Consider the following 19,574-nt stretch of genomic DNA (forward strand, 5'->3'; position numbering starts at 1 on the left):
CTTTCTATATTGGAGGCCTTCACATTTAGTTTTCTTCCGAATCTGTGACATTAGAGCATCTAATGTCCAGTGAGTCCTTTCTTTCATGACAACCTCTTGTGTTATTTAAGTGATTGTTCCTTCATGACTTTTTTTCTCATTTTTATAATCATCTTCACAATTTAATCACCATCACCACCAATATTATTCTAGTTGGTACTGTAAAACTGAATAATACACAAATAATCGGAAATTGTATTCTTTATAACTTTTGTTATGTAGTACTTTTCAATATGACCAGTAATGATAAGTAATTAAATATTAAATTTTTGGCACCTTCCCCTAAGCTACCATTTCAAACAGAGTGAATAAAGTTATTTATAGCATAGACTGCAGTTCCTTATTCCCCAACTTAACATAAAATTCTGTTCACCCATTTTCACATACCTCGGCGCTGATATGGACTTGGCACAAAAAAAAAATTCCAAATTCATTAATTGTATCATAGCCAGTACGGTAAAAATGTATAAGACATAAATTATAGGAAATTTAATAATATATAACTTTAGTTATGTAGTATTTATCGATAGGGCCAATAATAACAAATATTTGAGAATGAAATGTTAAGCCTTCCCCTAAACTACCATTTCACTCAGTGTGAATAAAATTCTTTATGGCCTAGATTGTAGCGACATTCCCCGGCGTTATACACCGATTTTCATTAAATTCTCTTCAGCCGTTTTCTCGTGATGACCGTGCGTGCGTGCGTGCGTACGTACATACAGACAGACAGACAGAAATTACGGAAAATTAAAACAAGCATTTCCCCTTGTTACTATGGTCACGACCGGTACGGAAATATCATTCTTTTTAAATTCTGAGCAATGTACAGACAAAACTCTTATTTTATTTATATTGAGATAAATTAAAATTAGTCAGAATTATCCCCAAATGGCTCGTAAAATCTCTAGAAAAGTCATCAGTCGTTATCATTGAAAATCTGTCACTAAATTACTAAGAAAGACTCAATATCTAGCGACTAGTCTCTAGAATCGAACAAAGAGAATGGAATGGCTAGATTGATGTGAACGAACACGAACATACCACGCGAGAACGAGAGATTGACAATCGATATACGCGTTGCGATATATAGGTTTCAATAAACATCGCACATTCGCGCGCATTTCTCGCATGAATAAAAGTCGATATTTCGTTTGAAAGCGGCCAATGAGCGAAGGACTTCCGGCCACTGGCGTAAAAAAAGCTGAAATGGCGGGATTTGAAAACAAATGAAGTTCACCAAAAATAAGCTAAAATCGGGAGAAATAATAGAATAATCGGGAGGCGGGAAAATCTGTCGAAAATCGGGAGTCTCCCGCCTAAATCGGGAAAGTTGGCAGGTATGCAGCACCCATCACAGCGATAAATAGGAGGGGGTGACAAAGCACTGCCTTGCTGTACTACTCTCTTTGTTTCAAACCATTTGGACAGCCCATAACCCACTTGCACACAACTTTTAGTTTTATCATACAACATCTTCACTTTTGCAATAAGACTGTCATTTTAGGCATCCTCAGATACGCTCCCTTGGTACGCTACCATAAGCCTTTTTGATGCCCAGGAATAGTAGAACATGTGGTTTCTCTTTTTCCCAGTGCTTTTCCATTAACATCCTGACAGCAAAGATAAGGTCTATAGTTGTTCTTGCAGACCTAAAACCATGTTGTTCCTCTTCCCCTAAAATCTTCTTAATCTACTCTCTATAATGAGAGTTGATGCATTTCACCTTATGATTATACCCTTCTTTCAGTCTTCTGCGATAGTCTTTTGCTGCCATACTGTGTTAAGGAGTCTAATTTACAACTTGGGTGTAAGTGATGGGTTAGTTCAACAACTACTATTATGTTATCTCTTGACCTACTGACCAAGTTTCTTCTTATCTCCCCAAGCAAGTTTCTCATTGACATAATACAAGTCTCTGGCTGTTGAATTCCATTCTCCCAAGTTCATAACTAATTTTGCATACCAATTCTAAATGAACATGTCGCAGAACCTCAATAATTACACTGTCCAATTCTCCCCCTTAAAACTTGCTAAATAAAATTCTGACTGCTTACTCATCACTAATTATCAGTCTCTTACTAATATATTCATTAAATGTGCTGTAATTGGTAAACAAAGTCATAGTTCTGTCTCTCATAATTAAGCTTACAGCCCCCAGGTTAAATATCCTATCATTCTCCTGTGATGAAGTTCCTGTGTCCTACTAACACTGAATATTACAGTCGTATGAACCAAAGTAGTCACCAAGTTAAAGACTTCTCCAAGCTTCAATGAAATACAACGATCAAAAAGGTACTCCAACGATCCATGTTTTATAAAAGACTTATCTTAATGTTAAAAAAAAAAAAAACACACACACTCTTGCCTGGTGTCAGTGCTTTTGTTTTAAACTCAGATACTCTTGTCGTATCATGCTTGATAGGTGCACCAAGGTTTCATATTCCCAGCGTATGATACCTCACAACATATAACACAGTAAATTTAATCATAAATTTTATCACCTAACACCACCAAGAAAACAAACTGCAAATAATTTCCACAAGATTTACGAGATTTTGCTTTCTTCACATCTGCGAGGAGCTGTAGCAAGCAGAAATGGAATTCTTTTAAAACATATCCATTATCATGCGTTGTTAATAAAAAAAATACAACTAACTGTAGCATTATGATTATTTCGATTATTTGTACAGCACTGCAAAGGTGGCTAGTGTGAATGAATGCAATGAATAAATCATCACACTGTCAAAATGTCTGTGCAAACTTGTAAATTAAGGATTGTTAAGGAGCACAGTGCATAACACGGGTTGTCAAGGATTTCTATCTCAAAAATGGGATTCTGTGTGTAAGAAGTTTAGAAACTTTTGATCCAGAAAATGTTTATGTAAAAATTACTAACCTTCTTCCTCCTCCTCTTCACTATCCATAGCCTTGACACGCCCCTTCTTCTTGCTGCCGCTGTACTCAACCTCCTCATCCTGAAAGACAAACGTACGTAAAGGGATCAATTAACACCATCCTGTGTACTTTGAGAAATCATTTTAGAAAACTTATGCGGCATTGAAATGTTATACTCACATCACTCTCCTCAGCCTCCGAATCCAAGAAGTCAGCCATTGTGTTAGATAAAGTAGTTTAACTGCTTATATGATACACAACTCTCCACCTGAAACAAAGGAAAAATAAAGTTTATTTGTAAAACTTTACTAACAGTGGTGCAAAAGAGAGGTGAGGAATCCAACATGGCACAGCTTGCACGACGTGATGACTGTCAATTTAGGTGCTAAAAGATATGTGAATTTGACTGCTTCTGTTCTGAATATTTTCACGTTGCGGATACATCCGGCACACACTACGACACTTTCAAACTTGCGGTCTTGTTATTTTCACAGAAAGTGGTAATCCTGTGGTGGTACATGATGAGAGCTCCATCAGAAACAACAGCAAACTGCTGCGGCCAATAGAAACACAGAAATGGCCGCATTTCCCAGACTGATACAGTCTTGGTTTTAATTTTTCTATATAAGTAAGAATACTCCTAGGGGTAAATTGATGCCGACTGTTTTAAGAGAAAGTACAACTAGGCAAAAAAAAAAAAAAAAAAAAAAAAAAATGGAAGGGATCAGACACTTCAAAAAATGAAGATATCAGTCAAAGAAAGACAAGGGCCACAAAGAACATGAAAATGAAAGACTCCCTAGCCCTTGAATGCTCTAATAGCATCAGGGTCGGAAAAGAACAAGAGTTCATCGAAGAAGGTCGGATAGGATAGATGAAAGTGAAGAGCCTGGCACAAGTAAGTGGAAGAAATGCCAGGACTCGGCTAAGGGACCTGTGGTCTCCAGCCCACGCTCCTAAGTTGAGGGGATACCATGGGTCTTATTCTACCGCCCCCACCCATGGTTGAGTCAGTGGAACCCTGGCAAGCATAAAGGAAGGATCTTTCCTCTCTTCCACACTTCAGGTATCACTTCACATCATGTCTGCATGATTTTCTCATTCCTAAACATACACCCCCCCATTAGTAAGCTTACAGTAATTTAACATCAGACGTACTCCCTGTTGCTGACAGGTTACTGCAAAACTTACAAAGTACAAGGTTAGCAGAAGAGGCTGATTAGATACCTCGTGTCGAACCTGATCACCGGGGCTGCTGACTACGCAATTTTATCTCTTATAAGAAAGAAGAGGAAATACAACTGGGCAACTATCTTATATTAACACTAATCAGAGGACCGAGCTTGATAGCTGCAGTCGCTTAAGTGCGGCCGGTATCCAGTATTTGGAATATAGTGGGCTCATCAGTCCTGAAGATGGTTTTCTGTGGTTTCCATTTTTCACACCAAGCAAATGCTGGGGCTATATCTTAATTATTCCTTCCCACTCCGAGTCCTTTCCTGTCCCATCATTGCCATAAAAGCTATCTGTATCGGTGTGACGTAAAGCAACTTGTACCGGGCGAGTTGGCCGTGCAGTTAGGGGTGCGTGGCTGTGAGCTTGCATCCGGGAGATAGTAGGTTCGAGCCCCACTGTTGGCAGCCCTGATGAGGTTTTCCGTTTTCACACCAGGCAAATGCTGCGGCTGTACCTTAATTAAGGCCAAGGCCGCTTCCTAACCATTCCCAGACCTTTCCTATCCTGTCGTCGCCATAAGACTCATTTGTGTCGGTGTGACGTAAAATAAACTGAAAAAAAAAAGCAACTTGCATTTTTAAAAAACCTAATCAGAGGGGAAATTGAAGAGGTCAGTCACTTCCCAGAATGAAGGTATTGGCAAAACAAAGGGAAGGGCCACGAAGGGCATGAAAATGACGCTCTAGGCCTCAAAACCTAATACAGTCAGAGTTGGAAGAGAACAAGAATTGACCAAATGTTAGCAATACCAGAACTCATTTAGGTAAACCATGGTTGACAACCCACGCTCCTTAGTCGAGAACCCTTGGCCACCCTTTAATAGCCTTTGACGATAGACTGGGGATACCATGGATTTATTCTACCACCCCTACCAAGAGGGGTAAGGACTGGCGAGAGCAGCAGGGGAAGAACGATTACACCACCTTCGTCTTGAGAGACCAGTGTGGAGAGATAAAGGACTGGACGATGGAGAAGAGTAGGACAACCAGGCCATTAGGTTGAGGTATCACTCTTCTCTGGCTCTACGACATTGATATGGAGCTTTACTTGTGAACTTGAGATGGTTGTTATACATATTGTATAATTATAGCATTGTACTCATTATACACTAAGTACCATAAACCACAGTGTTGTGATAGTTGACATGATTTAGAAAGAATTGGGGAAAATGTAGAAGAATGACAAGAGAACAACATGGCTTCAGATTAGGAAAGTTCATATGTGACCTTATTTTTTCAGTGAGAGCACTCCAAGAGCACCATAATAAAAACATCAAGGGCCTATTGATGTTCTTCCTTCTTATAAAAAAGACACATGTTCTTCCTTCTTATAAAAAAGACACAAGGCAGTGTGGGCAGAAGTTTTGTATGGAGAGCTCTGGAATACAAAGGAGTCAGGAAGCATACCATAAAGATGTATTGCAAGGTAGTGTGAGTTGTGTGCAAGAGAGGGAATAGGCTGGTTGGAGCAAAGGAGTTGTTTAAAGCAAGGAAGCTCCGTTTCACCATTACTTTTAATTGGTGGGATTAATGAGAGATTGACAATAGCAACAAGGATCTAAAAAACTGTGGCATATTTCAGTCTATAAACTAATACAGACTTAACAAAATTTCAAAATACGCCTACCTGAAAAAGATAACATTTAAAAGCAGTGTGTCCGTTGACGTGTTCCAGGCACATTTCTTAGTCACGACGCTCAGAGGTCATGGAGTGGACTGAGAAATCCTGTCTAAATTTAATATAATTATATCGCAATTCTGCATAATTATGGGACCCTTCAGTGAAGTGCCAAATGATTTCAATATCAATATCAAAAAAAAAAGTTTAATGAAATGAAATAAAATTAAATGAACCTTACCTCTATGTGATCTTTTAATTCGCTGGCGATTGCTTGACACACTTGTGGTACAAATTTCCATATGACTACCGGGCGAGTTGGTCGTGCGATTAGGGGCGCGCAGCTGTGTACTTGCATCCGGTAGATAGTGGGTTCGAACCCCACGGTCGGCAGCCCTGAAGATTGTTTTCCGTGGTTTCCCATTTTCAAACCAGGCAAATGCTGGGGCTGTACCTCAATCAAAGCCACGGCTGCTTCCTTCCCAGTCCTAGCCCTTTCCTATACCACCGTCGTCATAAGACCTATCTGTGTCGGTGCAACGTAAAGCAAATAGCAAAAAAAAATACTTATGACTTGCTTGCATATTCTGAAGAGATACTGCAAGCTGGTGAAGCTGTCACCGGTGGCTAAAAATCTCAAAGTCCCAATTTATCTTGAACACATATAGTTTTTCTAAATTTCGTGTCCCTTGTTTTTATTTTCTGGTCCACCAAATTTAATAAATACTCGAAAGCGGTCGGTGATATACGACTAAAATTCGTAAAATATCCACGTATTTCTTATGATTTCAAATCCAGAAGCAAATTGGAATTAGCTATACCTTTGTAAAAGCCACCTTGCCACCGACAGGGATGTTTATAGTCCTCGATTAGTTAATGCAGCAGAATATACACAGCATTTATGACGAGTATACTGGACGACACTGTTGCATGTGTCACAACGAACGCTGCCGAACTACTGTTGTTCGCATTGAGATTTGACGAACCTACACATTATACGAGGTTACAGCAACCGTTGCGTTGCATGTTGCAGCCTCTTGGTGAGTACCCGCCTAAAGATGACAGGCTTCATTCTTGAAAGATCATCAGATTCTACCAAAACACAATTTTTCCCTTAAAAAATAGATGAATATTGTAAGTGTAAAAAGTGTTAAAATTCCTTGCACCTTCTAATACCTGTGGAAATGCTGGACTCCTCTATTGTGCTTCCTCTCTCCTGATGATGACCTTTTAAGAATGAAACATGCCATTCTATTTTTAACCCTAGAACACCACCCCGTTAATTTCACACTCTAGGGTCGACAATGATCCAATTAAAATACATAGTTTATAGTAATAATAACGTTATTGGCTTTATGTTCCACTAACTACTTTTACAGTTTTCAGAGACGCAGAGGTGCCGCAATTTAGTCCCGCAGGAGTTCTTCTATGTGCCAGTAAATCTACCAACACAGGGCTGACGTATTTGAGCATCTCACTGGACTAAGCCAGGATCGAACCTGCTCAGTTGGGGTCAGAAGGCCAGCACCTCAACCGTCTAAACCACTCAGCCTTACTAAAATCCAGAGTTCAGTCTAAACATTCATGCTGAAATTTTATGCTATTTCTATTTTTTATTGATCTAGAGTATAAAATTACAGTGTTTTTGCCTTGTTACGTATGAATTTGATCTGGAATTGCAATACTACTAAAATAGAAAACAATTACCCTCTTACAGACTATAATTATTTGCTGATAAATTAATTCAAAATTACAGTACTTTCTTGTACAATTTTTTATTGGCTCCAAATGCAATTTCTTATTCTTGTATCTTGAATGGAAAGGACTAGTAGATGACTGGCACCATTTTTATCGTAGATAATTTTCCCACAAACTGGTTCTCCATCAATTGTGGACACTACTTCAAACTTTCCCGCAACATCATTGTCTTAAACTGGTACATCTTCACCGTCACTATCATGTCTTTAATCACTGTATTCAACAAAATTGCTTAACTCACAGTACACCTTAATTTCATGTCCTGCTTCATCATCCATTAGTTTTGAAATTTCGTCCCCTGAAAGACCACAGCATTTTTTATTTCAAACAGTTATATAATTCAATATGACATTTATGTGGCGGGTAAAGATAATAGATCATTGGAACTATTCTTACACAAACCACTCTGCAGGGTCATATGTGAACCAAATGCACAAATAACCCATAGCAAGTAAAGAAAAATGTTATAACTATTTTTGGCACACCAACTATCCCGAAATCTGAAGGTAGAGATAAGAACAGCAAGCTAATGCCAATTGGTGGGTTTGCAGAGATGATCTCAGGATGACAGGGTAATGGGCGACTCCACACCGAGTCTAGGATTAATTAAATTTTATCTTTTTCAGGTATAATCTATATAATTAAAAAGTTTTTTTTTTTTTTTTTTGCTATTTGCTTTACGTTGCACCAACACAGATAGGTCTTATGGCGACGATGGGAAAGGAAAGGCCTAGGAATGGGAAGGAAGCGGCCGTGGCCTTAAGGTACAGCCTCAGCATTTGCCTGGTGTGAAAACGGAAAACCACGGAAAACCATCTTCAGTGGGGTTCGAACCCACTATCTCCTGATTACTGGATACTGGCCGCACTTAAGCAACTGCAGCAATCGAGCTTGGTTTTCTTAAAAAGTTTCTTAAAACCAGTTTTGTCCAGTCTGTCCAGCCATTCTACTGGACTGATTTGCTTCATTCTTTTTTATTCTCTCTGGAATTACCTGCCGGCGAATCATCAGACATTGACAGATCACCGAGTTCAGTCAAATTTGAATAATTCTAAAATCAAATTGCTAAATGACCATTCCAATAATTGCAGGCGAAATAGCTGCAATACATTCTCTATTTAGCTAGTTGTTCTTTTTTTATTTGTTTTTTTGCTGAGGCTTTTACATCGCACCGACACAGATAGGTCTTATGGCAACGATGGGATAGGAAAGGCCTAGGAATTGGAAGGAAGCGGCCGTGGCCTTAATTAAGGTACAGCCCCAGCATTTGCCTGGTGTGAAAATGGGCAACCACGGAAAACCATCTCCAGGGCTGCCGACAGTGGAATTCGAACCCACTATCTCCCAGATACAAGCTCACAGCCGCGCGCCTCTAACCACACGATCAACTTGCCCGGTTTAGCAGGTTGCTAAGCAACTAACACATTCGTTAATAATCTGATATATGTGATTTTAATCCTCAGTAATGTGACTGTGTGCTGCCATGTTTGATTACTACCTGTCCAGCCAGAGATCATACACTTCCTCTGATCATAGAAGGATACTATTCTCTACTAGATACTTTTGATTCTCTGACCTTCCCCAGTTTTCAAATAAACTGAACAGATGGCAGAACATTCCTAATAACATACGTACTGTTAAGGGAAAACAGTCGACAAATGCACAGACGGAAAGGTATCAAGTCAACTTGCCTTCTGTATGACCATTAATATAGCGCAAGGACAAACTCTTGAAAATATGCGTATCTACTTACCCAAACCAGTATTCAGCCATAGCCAACTGTATGTTGCACTATCTTGGGCAATTTTGTTTGAAAATACGCCCGAATGGTTGAAGTACAGTGAATACTGTATGGAAAGAAGTGTTGTAAACTACATTACGATGAATCAATATGACAAAACAATACGACTACGACAGGCATATGAAGAAGAGTTATCTGACCTATTTATACGAATGTTGCTCCGCAGCATGAGTACTCTAGACTGTTATTAAAGTTTTTCAAGTATTTTCTAACTGTATTAAAAATGCACTAGTTTCAACAGAGAGAGAAACTTCACAGTTGTTGTTATTATTATTATTATTATTATTATTATTATTATTATTATTAAAGCTCTCTCTGTGGTTCAGTGGTAGAGCGTCCAGCTCCATGGCTAAATGGTTAGCATGCTGGCCTTTGGTCACTGGGGTCCCGGGTTCGATTCCCGGTAGGGTTGAGAATTTTAACCATCATTGGTTAATTTCGCTGGCGTGGGGGCTGGGTGTATGTGTCGTCTTCATCATTTTATCCTCATCACGACGTGCAGGTCGCCTACAGGAGTCAAATCAAACGATCTGCACCTGGCCAGCCAAACATGTCCTCGGACACTCCCGGCACTAAAAGCCATACGCCATTTCATTTCAGTGGTAGAGCGTCGGTCTCCAGATCCCAAGATAATGGGTTCAAACCTGGCAGAGGTAGTCGTATTCTTTGAAAGGCAGAAAGAAAATCCATTCAACATTCCATGCCATACAATGTCGGTGTGTAAAAGATCTCTGGCGACACATTTGGTGTTTACCCGACAAAATTCATTAAAACTCAGCCATAGCCACATATCAAATTAAAATGCTTGCACACAGTAGCTGAGGCCGTACAGTTTTTTGAAGTATCAAGTAACTGAAAAATGTTATAAGAGGAATAGACAGTCGTGCTTATGTTTCGTAGATCAAGAAATGGCATGTGACAGAGTAAAGTACCATGAGAAAAGATGTTGGCTGAGGGATTATGGGATTGGTGGTAGGTTATTGCAAACAAAGATGTATATGTCAACAATCAGGCTACAGTGAGAATTGATGGTAAAATGACTTCCTGGTTCAAAGTAGTAGCAGAGGTTAGACAAAGCTGTAATCTTTCACCCTCATTGGTTAAAGTTTTCATGGATCATTTCCTGAAAGGTATAATGTCAGGTAGGGATTCACTTAGGAGGAAACGTAATGTTTCACCTCTGCCGGCAACTTGGTCCAAATGGCAGACTGTAGCAGCTGAAGCAGATGGGCCATATCAAGTGCTTAGGATATGTATTCTCCCAGGATCGTGGTGTATTAAGCAAAATGGCATTAAGGCGTAACAAGGCTATTGCGGTGAGCTCGCAGTAGGAATAAACAACACTCGATAGAAAGGAAGTTTTCTCGGATGAAATTATCTTTACATCAGTCTATTTTCAGGCAGATTTTGAGCGAAAGCTGGGTGGACTCAGGATATTTTATTCATAAGTTGGAAGTAACAAATAGGACGGGAACGAGAATGATTCTTGGTACAAACACGTGAGAACTATGGCAGAAGAAAGTCTAAATAAGCTGATAAAAGGTCAACTTAGGAATGAACTCAATGGATGAAGCTGTGCGTATAAATCACCTTTGGTATAGGGGGTCATGTGAATAATAATAATAATAATAATAATAATAATAATAATAATAATAATGTTACTGGCTTAACATCCCACTATCTATCTTTAGGTTTTTGGAGACACTAAGGTGCCAGAATTTTGTCCACAAGAGTTCTTTTACATGCCAGTAAATGTGCAGACACAGCACTGACATATTTGAGCACCTTCAAATTCTGCCAAGCCTGAACCTGCCAATCATGATTAGACTTGTTTTTCAATGATTTAAAGATAAGAGGAGGATAGAACTTAACAAGGCCAAGGAGCTAATTACAAACAAGAGGATTGTGGAGGTGAATAGTTAACATTAGAAAGATGGAGCAGGTCAATTTTGACCCTTTTATGAATTCAACACACTGGGTTGCCGTAATTTATCTTCGATTTCATTCAGAATATATGACTTTTCATAATTTGTCTTTGTATACCATTACTGTCTTTGTATACCATTACTGAAATTTGTATACCCCAGCCCTAACAGCCTGGCCGCTATAATTCAATTAACCTAGAAGAACAGAAGGGTCATTTCTGAACCCTATTGGATTTTATAAAAAACATGCTTCCTATTCATGTAATTTTGCTTACCTTTTCTTCCCCTTACATGTTATTCAAAATTTATATCTTCCCCATTGCATGTCACGTGGTACCCAGAGTTCCAGCTGCAGCAGTGAGAGTCACGAGTGGAGTAGCTTAACGAACCATTCTGCAGTTTGTTGCATTTATTTTATGAATGATTCCTAAAATATGGAGCACAAGGCCCGCCTGGTGGCCATGATCGTTAAGGCGTTGAAGTCAAAACGGTATGGCACTGTGGTTAGCCAGTTTGAGTCCCGTTTGTCAAAAAAAAAATCACCATCAGAATGTTAGCCGGAAGGGTAAGAGAGGTGGTGGTATACAATTTCTAATCACTAGATTGTGTACCAAAAGCCTGGATTAAATTCCAAACCTCTCTGCAGTGCTCATATGGAGTGAAGGCATATGACGCTGTTGATGGTGATTTGTCCGTCGGATGGGGACTTTATGCCTCGAGCAGACCCCTTGGTGCTATTTGACAGGAGTAGGCTATGTGCTGGCATCGGGTTTCACCCTCTCCCTTCCTACTATCAAGTATCATGTCATTCATTTCATCTCTGACTCCTCTGATGAGGTTACGTCAGGAAGGGCATCCGGTCGTAAAAACCCGCCATGGAAGATTTATCTCACCTCATACCCGACCACGTAGGGAAACGGGACAAGGGACAAGAACAGAAGGAATTTGCAACAGGAAGATATTGTATGAAATAATCTTCATGTTGATCTGTGTTGATGAACAATCACAATTAGAATTAAAAATTCACCTAATCAATATACTTTATTGATGTAACTGTTAACATCCCACTTTGTGGGAATAGTTTTGACCGGAAACCTAGGTCATCTTTAGCCACATAATCTAAAATTGACAAACATATTCACATATTGTATTCCTTAAAATAATATTATGAAACTCAGTCTTAAAATCTACTGGAACATGTATTAAAACGTAATGGTTTATTCCATATATAACAGTAGTTAAAATTCAACTGAATTCTTCTGTATTAAAATTATGTCCATTTGACACCTCATAACAACATTTAATCACATTTTTAGCATATTATGAGGCGTCAAAAGGACGTAATTTTAATACAGAAGGATTTAGTTGAATTTTGACTACTGTTATTTATAAATGTTTTAACCCTACGTGGACTGAAAATATGGCAAATTAAAACTCATCCAGAATTATCGAACACTAGTTATAAAAATGTATAGCCTATGTATATAATATTAATTACCTTGAATATTGGTTGTAGGCCTACTCCATTGCAGAGGTGCATGGGATATTATTGAACATTTTCACGGCATCATGTTAGCGCAAAACAGGTATAAGAATCATTCCACTAGTAAGTTATTACACCAATCAAAGCCCTTATAACAGGTAGTATTGGAGACTACCAGTCTTTGATTTGACATGTTCTAGTGGAGGTGTTGCGTGCTGTTTCCATTTGTCTCCCTGAATTACTGTTTCCTGGTGAATTATGTCAAAATTTTGTTATCAAAAAACAGTGAAAAGTACTCTGCAGGCTCAGTCGCTGTGTCAAAATATGAATGTAAAATTGTAGAATTCCAGCAAGATATAGCAGATATCTTGGATTGAGGAGGTCAAATAGAAGTATCTCGAATGACCTACGTAAGGCATTTGACAGGGCAATTCATGGGAGACCACTGGCAAAAATGAGTGCAATTGGACTAGCCAAAGATTGAATGAATGGGTGGCTGTATTGCTAGAAAATAGAATTCAGAGAATTAGAGTACTGTAGGTGAAGCTTTATCCAACCCTGTAATAATTAAGAGGGGAATTCTTCACGGCAGTATTATTGGACCTTTATGTTATCTTATACAGTCGAACCTGCCCTAACGGACACCCTTATTCAGCGGACACCTCACTATACGGACAATTTTCCTCAGAACCAATTTTATTATACATAAGACAAGTGTTAAATTGGCCTCATTTAAGTGGACACCTCGAACTACGGACAGCGGACATAGCCATTTGTCCCGTCCACTTGACTTAAGCGGACACTTTACACGTTGCAGGACAATTTATTACGCCGGACCACATGTCATCCTTTCTATTAGAACCATTATTCAGACATAAGAAAATCCTTTTTGAATGTTTGTACTATTTCGAGTGCAAGGGGAGAGAAGGTACATCGGAATTCAGTTCTACCTAGTTGTGTATAGGCCTATTCCGAGAATTCTAATTGCCCAGAAATGCTGCCAGAGTCTGTTGACTCACAAGCTATCTGGGGATTTTCTTCCCTTCTTGCATCATTCTATTCATAACTCGGATTGTCTCTGATAAGATCGAGCTCAGGTAGTCAACTTGAGAAGGAAAAGAAAAGAAAACATGTGCTAAATTTACACTGACGAAGCTTCATGATTACTTCACGAAGCTGTAATGTTTGTAAATGATGTAAAATAACTTATATTAACTCTCTAATACTAACACAGAAATGACTTAGAATAATAAAAATAAATATATGTATGCTTATATTTACGGTGGATGTTCTTTGCCGTTAAAATGTTCGATTATTTTTACAAACTTGTTTTAGCGGACACCTCTCGTAACGGACATTTTTCCTCGGAACCGACGGTGTCCGCAGAAGGGAGGTTCGACTGTATATATATATATATATAAGTGATATGAGTAAAGAAGTGGAATCAGAGATACCGGTAAGGCTTTCCGCAGATGATGTTATTCTGTACAGAGTAATAAATAAGTTAAAGATTGTGAGTAACTATTAAAAGACCTCAATAATGTTGTGAGATGGGACAGTAGGCAATGGTATGATGATTAACAGAGGTAAAAGTCAGGTTATGAGTTTTACTAGTACGAAAAGTCCTCTGTCTTAATTACCGCGTTGATGGGGTGAAAGTTCCTTTTAGGGATCATTGTAAGTCCCAGGTGTTAATATAAGGAAAGATCTTCACTGGATTAATCACATAAATGAGATTGTAAATTCTCTGCATATGGTTATGAGGGTATTTATGGGTTGTAGTAAGGATGTAAAGGAGAGGGCATATAAGTTTCTGGTAAGACCCTAAACAGAGTAAGGTTCCAGTGTATGGGACCCTCACCAGGATTACTTCATTCAAGAACTGTAAAAAATCCATAGAAAAGTAGCTTGATTTGTTCTGAGTGATTTCCGACAAAAGAGTAGCATTACAAAAATGTTGCAAAGTTTGGGCTGGAAAAAATTGGGAGTAAGGAGACGAGTCGAGTAGAGTAGAGAGGTGTCTTTAAAAGTAGGAACGATCACAATATGAATATAAAGTTGGAATTCAAAAGGACAAATTGGGGCAAATAATCATCTATAGGAAGGAGAATTAGGGACTAGAATAACTTACCAAAGGAGATAATCAATAAGTTCCAAATTTCTTTGCAATTATTTAAGAAAAGGCTAGGAAAACAACAGGTGGGGAATCTGCCACCTGGGTGACTGCCCCAAATGCAGATCAGTAGTGCATGACTGAATGAATGAATGAATGAATGAATCGGGTGAGAAGGTAGGTTCCAAGTGGAGGTCAGTTCTCGTATTGTGCTGTATGACACCCAGGTGCTACAGAAGAAGACCTAACTCTATCACGGGAAGGTAAATAAGAATGTATTGGTTCTCAGTTCTCTTCAACCAGATATCAAGGTGGAGAGTGACAGAAAGAAGAAACCAGACACGGTAACTTGTTACAGCAAAACTTAAGTATAGAGTTGAAATTGTGGACCAAATATCTACAAAATATACTGTCAAATCAGCTGCATGCAGGTTGCCTTTACACACATTTAGTAACATTCCAGAATGAGCAGAAATAAACACTTGAGTGCTGTAAAGAAAGTTACAAATATCAAGATCTCACGCCAAAAGTTTCTGCGACAATTCACCAATGAACTCCCTGAGGCAAGACCAAAGAACAGAAATAAATGGACCTGAACAGCAGATGGTACTGATAACGACAAGGGATCTCAAATTGACAACAAACACAGCAAATGCCAATTGCGCAAACTTAATGGGAATGGTTTCCTTTTTAATTTTCTTTTTCACTATAGCCCATGGATTTTCCAAAGGATTCTTGTCAGGGCTGTTACCAGGCCAATCAAGCCTTTTAACATTATTTTGCTTACAGAATGGACGTCAATTTCTTTGCCTTATGGCATGGTCGCCTATTCTGCATGAATATCCACTCATTTGAGCCGTGCCTCTCCTTCGTTTGAGGGAGCGGTCTTGGATCAGCACTTTTTAAAGACCGGTCGTGCCACATCGTACCCTCCACAAAGTACAACCTTCCAATTCCAAGCCATTAAATGCACTCCAAACCATGACAGAAGGCGTATGTTTCATTGTTTGTTGGACACATTCCTGATTTTTCCTCCTCCGGACATGAGGGGCAGATTCTTCAGCAACGCAGAAGATTGATTCATTACTAGAGCACACCTGAACCACACAATTAGTGTAGCCTACTGTGTGATAATAAATTGTTCTTTTGAACTGTTAAGCTGGATAATATTTTCCACTTCATAATACAAAAAAGAGGCACTACTGCATTGGTCAATTTCGGAAATATTATAATCACAGAAATTACCCACGAACTGCATAAAATAATACTTTGCCTTTCTCCAGTCTTCAACATTCCATCCTTTTAAGAATTTGCCTACTGAAGCCTCTCAGCTGCTACTGTGGTTGTGATCTCTTTTTCTATGTTCCCTTGCCCTTAAACCTAGTTGTTTTCTGGCTATTGCAGGAGATATCTCTACCACACTCTCTTCTATCTTCAAAGACAATTCTCTGCTGGTTGCTTGCCAGTTAGATATTGCAAGATTATTGATTTTCCTTTTAGATCTTGCAGTTTGCTTTGGCCACCTGCCACATTTTCCAACGCAAATTTGCTGGTATATGAAATCCTGTCATCACTTTTCTTGATACTACTCACAGCTTGTAGAGAAATACAAAATTTTGCAAATATATGCTGTTATTAATAACTCCCCTCTTCCAGTGAGCATTAGCACCCAATTTATCTCAGTGCGAGGTCCCTCTTTTTCACCATAACCTAAAAAGGTCGTTGGCTTCAAATAATCCCTGTTCAAGACATAAATCCTGTGAAATAAATATTATGAACTATAACAAAAGTGTGTAACATAACTAAATAACATCATACTGTATAACTTTAAATTCAAATTCAATAATAATGGATTAAATCTCTTCACAAACTTTATATAAGCAAAACCATCTAGCACGTGGGCTCAACAGATGAAGGTACGCAATTCCATGTGCTATTCATACCAATGTGTATCAGCATGGTTGAATAGGCTGGGTATAGACTCATGTAAAGTGAACTAATATGAAAACAGACAGTAACTTTTAATTGTTTGTACTTACATTGATATACCTGCTAATGACATTTAGGTTAATGCATTCTCGTATGTCCTTATTTATAACGTGACTATGTAAGTTAGTTTACAAAGTAAAATTATCAAGTAGAAAACTAGAACTTGTTTTCGTGGTAGCAAACCTATCCCCATACTTATTTTCATTCTTAACTAAACTTAAAAGTGTATCTCCAGTGAGGGTTATTTCTGGCCCCTCCATACTTCCAGATGGAAGGAGTCATACCGCCTTTCCAGTGTTAATTCACAACGGCTTGCAGATTCAACACTCAAAGGCACAACAGTCCAAAATGAATAAGTACGTAGGCCAAAGTTACAGTTACTAATTATTATTTGAGACAAATACGAAAATTATCCCTTGTCTTTAGCGAGTAGCATATTTGAGAATGGTGGCTGTTTTAATGGACAAATTTGCGATATTATCAGCTTTCCTTAATTTTAATCAAACAACAAGGGTGAAGTTTGATTCAGATTTGACTAGGGCCCACAACACTGAATCTCATTAAGATAACACACAATCACTACCACAAATTTCAGAACTTCCGTAATGCACACAAGTAATAATTTAAATTCATTAGTCACGTAGACCATTTACAGACAAACTAACACCATAACCTAAATATGAATTAAGTTTTAGTTACTGGCACAATTCAAACATTAAATAAAAGTTGAAAATCTAATGTGACAAGTGAAGAGAACTTGCCTTCTTTTGGCAACCCTACTGTAAGTACCATATCCTACTTCCATAGGAATTCAGACTAAAAAAAAGAAAAAAACAGGCTTTTATGCATAATCAATACTGTACCACAAATTCTCAGTAATGTGGAATATAACTAAATGCATTAGGAAAATGTACTGCCTAACTTATAAGAATAACACAAGTAGGCCTGTTGCGACTTCCATCAAAATTTAACTTAACATATTTTGTAGGCTATGCTTTAATCTTATATGTGAATTTCTAGGACAGTCATGGTGAGTAGTAACACTCCCGAAATTCTTTAATAATTTGATACAGGAATCTACCATCAACAGAATCTTCAGAAAATGTCTAAAAAGAATAGGATGTTCAACTAAAGTGGAGTTTCTTTATATATTTAAAATTAATAAGTAGGAAATTATGAAACCATTTGAACTCTCAAGGTAAGCATGCATCTCTCAAGAAATAAGTACACATAAGTTGGTTTATATTTACCTGTACACTTCTTACAAACTACAAATGAATATCTATACCTAGAAAACAGAATGCATGCACAAAAGAAGTGCTCCATAATAGGCCTACATATAAAATATTAGCAACTTTCACTGTGAGGAAAGCACAAAATTAAATATTTCAATAAGCAGATGAATTCGATCAAGATAACTCATATATATTCACTGCGCCTATTGGAAATAGATGGCCTAATTTTTTGTGTATAATTTAATGAATATATACATTGAAAAGTGCATAGAAAGAATGGCCTTCTGCCACACCGATCAAGTACTTTTTTAAAAACTAAAATGCTTCGTTCCACAGCAATAGCTGCTAATAGTGTATATGTAGATCACTGCTGAACTAATAAAAGTTCCAACAGTGTTAAATACTTAAGGCAAATTACCTGCTTCACCGAAGAACAACACAATATTATTGGAAGACTCAGAAGTCTGATATACAAAGTATCATTTCTCTTGGTGAAGCAGTGCTATGTAAAAGGGTGGACGAAAATGGAGAAAAACTTTTTGAGAGAGAATTTTATAACTCTTTCGTTTAATAGTTTGTAAATATGGTACAATTATACACAACGCATGTACAGTCAGAAGTCTCAGAATTTCCACTCTGACACACAGCGCGTCTCAGATATTCTTTTGTTAAGTTCGGAAAAAAAACACCCCATTGTCTCCCAACGTAAACAATTGCCACTCTTGAATGGATTCGACACAGTCCTCTCTTACGAACAATTAATCTACCTTTAAACACGTCATTCTGAATCTTCACTTAAAATTGCGAAATACAAAACAATAAAATAACATTTTAAACTCTTCCTATGAAAATTATAGTGTACTATAGAATGTGGCTCTATTGGCACTGCTGAATTTACTAAGAGATAATGAGGTATACTTTTTAGATGGAGCCTTTTCCATGACGTTGACATGGACGCTCTAAGTGAAATAGTTTAATTTTTTTCGTGGTTGTTTTTCTATAACGCGCTAATTTTAAATGATGCTTTAGTTGTTTTTTCTAATAGTCATCTTATACGTTGAAATGGATTTTTTTCCAGTCTCGTAGAGTTTTCAGTTCATTTAAGAGGATGCCCAAAGACCTTACTTATTACTCTTTGGGATATTACAAGAACTGTTATTTCCACAACTATCATAGGTTATAAACTTGATGGTTCTGATCCGTATTGAATTGTAATTACAATATAATTATTAAATTAATGTAGTGATGGTCCACCTTTCAATACTATAATATGCAGGTATTTTAAATTACATTAATTAAGGACTAGTTTCGACCGGGGCTGGCCATCTTCAACCTTCATGTAAAACATCCAAGGGCGCCATAGGATGGTTTGTAGGAGGGAGGGGGCTAGACCTGGGGATATGTATAATAGTAATTTTAATATTTGGAAGATGAATGGCGACTTGTATTCCACGATAGAATACCGACTTTTAAATCATTT

At 38.0% G+C, this 19,574-nt stretch overlaps 1 protein-coding gene across 1 annotated transcript in view; it reads right to left on the reverse strand.

Moving 5' to 3' along the window:
* Spt6 (transcription elongation factor Spt6) overlaps positions 1–18,863 on the reverse strand; it is a 193,602-nt gene extending 174,739 nt beyond the window's left edge. The window contains exons 1-3 of the mRNA XM_068230569.1: positions 18,513–18,863; positions 3,118–3,205; positions 2,939–3,017 (exon numbers count right to left, since the gene is read on the reverse strand). Of these exons, the coding sequence (XP_068086670.1) occupies positions 2,939–3,017; positions 3,118–3,156 (118 nt within the window). The 5' untranslated portion in view covers positions 3,157–3,205; positions 18,513–18,863. The remainder of the gene's footprint in view (positions 1–2,938; positions 3,018–3,117; positions 3,206–18,512) is intronic.
* Between the last annotated feature and the right edge of the window lie 711 nt (positions 18,864–19,574).

Source organism: Anabrus simplex, chromosome X (assembly GCF_040414725.1).
Source record: "Anabrus simplex isolate iqAnaSimp1 chromosome X, ASM4041472v1, whole genome shotgun sequence".
Taxonomy (NCBI): domain Eukaryota; kingdom Metazoa; phylum Arthropoda; class Insecta; order Orthoptera; family Tettigoniidae; genus Anabrus; species Anabrus simplex.